At 35.6% G+C, this 4,846-nt stretch overlaps 1 protein-coding gene across 3 annotated transcripts in view; it reads left to right on the top strand.

Moving 5' to 3' along the window:
* DYNC2I1 (dynein 2 intermediate chain 1) overlaps positions 1 to 4,846 on the top strand; it is an 86,325-nt gene that overhangs the window by 13,954 nt on the left and 67,525 nt on the right. For all 3 annotated transcript variants that reach the window (XM_045289857.1, XM_045289859.1, XM_045289858.1), the window contains 2 exons: positions 414 to 722; positions 4,015 to 4,070. In XM_045289857.1, the coding sequence (XP_045145792.1) occupies positions 414 to 722; positions 4,015 to 4,070 (365 nt within the window). The remainder of the gene's footprint in view (positions 1 to 413; positions 723 to 4,014; positions 4,071 to 4,846) is intronic.

Below are 4,846 nucleotides of genomic sequence, written 5' to 3'. Positions count from 1 at the left end.
AAGGCAACTGGGTCAGCTTCTCTGTTATTCTGTAGGTGTGGGGAAGGCAACATCATCTAATAGTAGAGGATTGGTGTGAACATAAGTTTTGAGGCACCTGCAGCAGCATACAGCACAGCAGAAGGCAATAGTAGTTGTCGTTTTCTTCTTCTTTTAAACCATAATGTATCCAAGGAGCCCTGTCATGTAACGATTGGACTGCCCACCACAAGCACTTCAAATCCACCAGCTGTGCTGCAGCAGAAAGTTGAAGCTACCTGCTCTTGTAAAATGTACAGCCTATACATAGAGGTCCATACAGGGTCACTGTGGGTCAGAATGGACTTGACTGCATGGCGTTTTGCTTTGGTCTGTATCTAAAAGAAGTACACATTTTATACGCACACACATTTTCAGTATGTCCTATTCCTCAGTTGCAGTACGGTGACAACAAAGAAAATCCTCTGAAGTACTGGCTTTATGAAGAAGAAAGTGACAGACGACACAGGAAACCAAAGGAGCATGAGCGAGAGAGGAAACATCGAGAAAAAAGCAGCACAAGGGGAAAAAGAGAGAAAGTTCCAAAAGAAAAACTCAATTTGTGTTCTGAAAGGGAAGGGGAAGAAAGACATAAAGAAAAACGACATAAAGAGAGTGTCCATTTTGAAGAAGAGAGGCACCGACGCGGCACGGATAAAAAGGAGAGATCGTCTAAAGACGAACATAAGAAAAGGGACTCCAAGGTATTCCTCTTGATGTTTCGTTATCTTTATCTTCATCCTGAACTATAGCTGAGTGCAGGCAGGTACTGTTAATGTTTGTTGCCTGAAAGTAGTAGACTTGGTAAAAATGGGATTCAAGTTTGCAAAAGAAATGGATATAGAGTTATAACTGGTCTTAGAAATATGAAATCAAATTTTGCTATGCCGCGTAAATACTTAAATAATATTTGGAAATCTACCATAAAAAATTTGAAATTTAACATTAAAAAGGAAGCCGATATTTTTTTAAAGTGGAAATTAATTCGAAAGATTAGGAAAACATTTCAGCCAGAATTCAGAGTGTAGTTTGCCAAAAAAAATGAAATAAAACAACAAGAATATTGAACTATTGATTATTTAAAGGTCTAATTTTCCTCCTATGTACATTGATTTGGTATTGTAATTGCTTAATATTTTCCTGTTGTTACTTTTTTCAGTCACTTGAATCATTTCCAACTAGCCTAATTTTTTAAAATAGTTTTACTGGCATATAATTCACATACCATAAAAATCGATGATTTAAATATATTAAAAAGAGTTGTGCAATCATCAGTTTTAGGACATTTTCTTTCTTATTGTACCCATTATTCTTAGGTCTTCTCTTTTCCCAAGCCTCCCTCTCCACAAATTAATAATGTCGTTTCTGTCTTTATGAATTACCTATTCTGGATTTCATATAAAGCAAATTATATTTAAAAAGTAAACAATAACAAAATAAAACAAAAACTTCAATGTAAAGAAAGTATAATTTCATGGAAACTAGAACACATTAAAATGGGTCTAATGGGAAGACAAACGACAATATGTTAAATTTTAACCTATGTCTGCAGTGATCTGCTTTCCAGGGTATGGCTGAAGGTATGGCTCGTCAGATCCCTAGTCAATGGTCTGAAGGAGTTCATTGGAGGTGTAATCTGTGTAGGGACTTTGTAAATGGATTTTGGGCTTTCACTGTGATCCGTAGCCTTCTGCAAACTGGGTGATCAGAATTTAAGTTCTAATACAATTCCCTCCTTTGATCTTGGATTTTATTATTTAAAATCCTTGGATAACCCAGGCTGATGTGTTCCTTTCCTGTGGACTTAGCTAACAGCTCTTGTTTTAACACAAGCGTTTAAGACCCCAGAGGGTTTTTTCCCCTGATAGCCAGGCACCATCCGATTTTTTAGAACCTGTGAAACCAATCCTGCTTTATTATTTATTGGTGATATTTCCTTTCAATTGGATGTAAATCTCTTCACAATGTCATGTGGTAATTTATGCTTCATTGAGCAAACACTGGGGTTGGGGTTGGGGTGGGGATCTTAGGGCTAAAGCCCATGGCCTCTCTGGTTTACTGGTAGACTAAAATATGCTGCATTTATTTTTAGGATCTATAACTCACTTAATTAAAACCAGGAGCATTGAAATTGAGACACATTTGTATTAAACTATCTTGAAATATCTTCATTTGAGATCATTGCTACTTTAGTGGCTATCTTAGTTTTCTCTTTGACCAGCCATGTATCGTGAGGCAGAATCCTCTACCTGTGATTTTAATTGTTGTTACTCCAACACCTTTCTGCATTGAAACCCCGATCTTTGTCATCTACAGCCTACAAACCCTCTTTTGGTGCCACATATTGGCCAAGTGTTTAATATTTATAAGACAATACTATTTTTACTATCAATACATATGCTATGCAGGGATACCATACAAAATCAAATTTAATTACAAGCAGTTCCAGACTTTATCCAGCTTGTGGAGAACTCCCACTTGCTCGCTAATATTATGTAAAATTCCCCATACTTTGAAATGAGTGGACCAGCCTGTTCCTGTTGTTTGATGTCAAGGCTGTACGTTTTACATATGCACATTGCCACGTCTTTCTCCTGCCAAGTGGCTGGTGGGTTCAAACTACTAACCTTTTGTTTAGCAGCAGAGTGCTTATGCACTGTGCCACCAGGACTCCTTTTTCTTTGGAACAACGACTTCGATGTCTCTTATAAATACCTATTTCTAGCTCCAAGCCTTTGTAACTAGACATTTAGTCCTACGGGACTGTGTGATGTAATGGCAGGATCATAAAGTTAGATTTCAAAGTGCTTAGTTGATGTTCTATCTCTGCCGTAAACTATCTGTTTGGGGCTAAAAGTGTTTGTTACCTGTCTCCTTGAATATTGTAGGGATTAAGATAATGGATGAAAGTAATGAACTTGCACACTTGGCTTCTCAAATCTAGCATATCCAACATATGTCAAGCCCCATCAAAGCATGGCTCCTCTTCTTTCCTTCACTCCACTCCCACTCCCTACTCCTCATCATCCAGGTTTAAAACTCTATACATAGCTTGATGGTTTTTTTTCTTTCCTTATGTTTAGTCATTAAGTCATTTTCCTATCCTGTTCAGCATTACTGATTCCATTCAAATCTATTTTATAGAATGAACCCCAAATTATTGTTGTATTATGCAAAATTAGAGTTGAATCATGTTATTGTTTCTTCTTTTCTCTGGGAAGTACTTTTTAATACCAGGATATTTAATAGATCTCCCATCTTTAACAAGTTATTGAGTGAACATTCAGGTTGTTAACATTATTTTGATAATAAAAGTTATTTTTTAATTAACAGAATGGAAATCTTAATACCAGTCTTTGTTTTCTAAGTATTTTTTTGGAGTGGAACTTAGAGGTCAAAGCAGTGTTTGAATATTGTTTGACTGTGAGTTGCCTATTTAATCCTACCCTGCTGGTCTTCATTTCTCAGGGATCAGCTCCAAGGTCTTAGATTTCAGGGCTTTCTGTAAACTGTCCATCCCATAGCTAAACATGCTACTCCCTCTTTGCTCTTTGTGGTGTGTCCATCTTATCAGTGAATGGCCCTACATCCACTGCTCACCTTGTTTTGCCTCTCTTTTTAAACAGTAGATCTAAAAGTAATCATTTACACATTTGTAATTTTAATTTTAAAAATTTACTTAATTCAATAAAAGTGTATAAACACTCTTCTAAAGAGATCTTGATATGTAAAAATTTATAATTTCAAGCAATTCAAGAAACAAGTCAGCTTCATTTGTAAGTAATGAATTATTTATGTGAAATTGATGGCTATAAGTTTCTTTGACTTACTGAAGTAATATATTGGTATTCTTTAGTCCACCTTTATTCATTTATTTTATGTTATCTGATTGTTGAAATTTGAAATTTGAATCTTTTTAGAGTTTACTAATTAGGGCTAATTCATTATGGCATACTAATTAGTCATTATGGATTTTTTTTTTTTTTTGCTTCTTAGAATGGTGAACACAGAGGTCGAGGTTCAAGTTCAAAAAGAGATGGAACTAGCAGCCAGTAAGGAATATAGTTACTTTTCATGAATGTTATGTATAATGCATCTCATAAAATGCTTTTAAACTATTTTTTCATATTCGGCCAAATTATAACAAATGATAAGATATAGCTATATTTCATTTTTCCTAGATTAATCTTCAAATTATATTTTAGGCATACTAAAATGGCACAAGTGGTTAAGTGCTCTACAGCTTTATAAAAGGTCAGTGGGTCAAGCCCACCAGCTGCTTCTAGGGAGAAAAATGTGGCAGCCTGGTTCCATTGAAGATTTACAGCCTTAGAAACCCTATGGAGCAGTTCTGCCCCGTCTTAAAGGGTTGTTGTGAGTTGGAATTAACTAGATGGATTATGGGTATGGGGCTTTGGAATTTGTGATAAATTTTTAGTCTCAATTTGCCTATTTAATATCTGTTCATATAAAATAAATCAGGACGCAACTTGGGAGTCTCATTGAGGGCCAGAAACAGACCCCTGATCCATGATACATGAAAAGCTTAAGAAGTTAAAGCATCTGCAAGTGAACAATTTAGCTCCCTTTTTACTGGCATGAACCAATTCATATGCTAAAGACTTGCCTCCTATTAAAAAAGCTAGAGCTTCAAAAGTGCATTATAAGGAAGCTCTGCATGATAGTGGGACAAGAGGAAAGTAAAAGGAAATAGAGCAAAGAATTAGGAGGCTAAGGGCATTTATAGAGGTCTAAATATAGGCATGTACATTTGTAAATATATTTATATATGATAATGGGGAAATAGATCTATGTGCATATATTTATA

The sequence above is a fragment of the Echinops telfairi genome, unplaced genomic scaffold (assembly GCF_000313985.2).
Source record: "Echinops telfairi isolate 266 unplaced genomic scaffold, ASM31398v2 ScPeMD7_31;HRSCAF=116, whole genome shotgun sequence".
NCBI classification, from domain to species: Eukaryota; Metazoa; Chordata; class Mammalia; order Afrosoricida; family Tenrecidae; genus Echinops; species Echinops telfairi.
The sequence above is the reverse complement of the archived record's forward strand: the minus strand, read 5'-3'. Positions and strand labels throughout refer to the sequence as shown.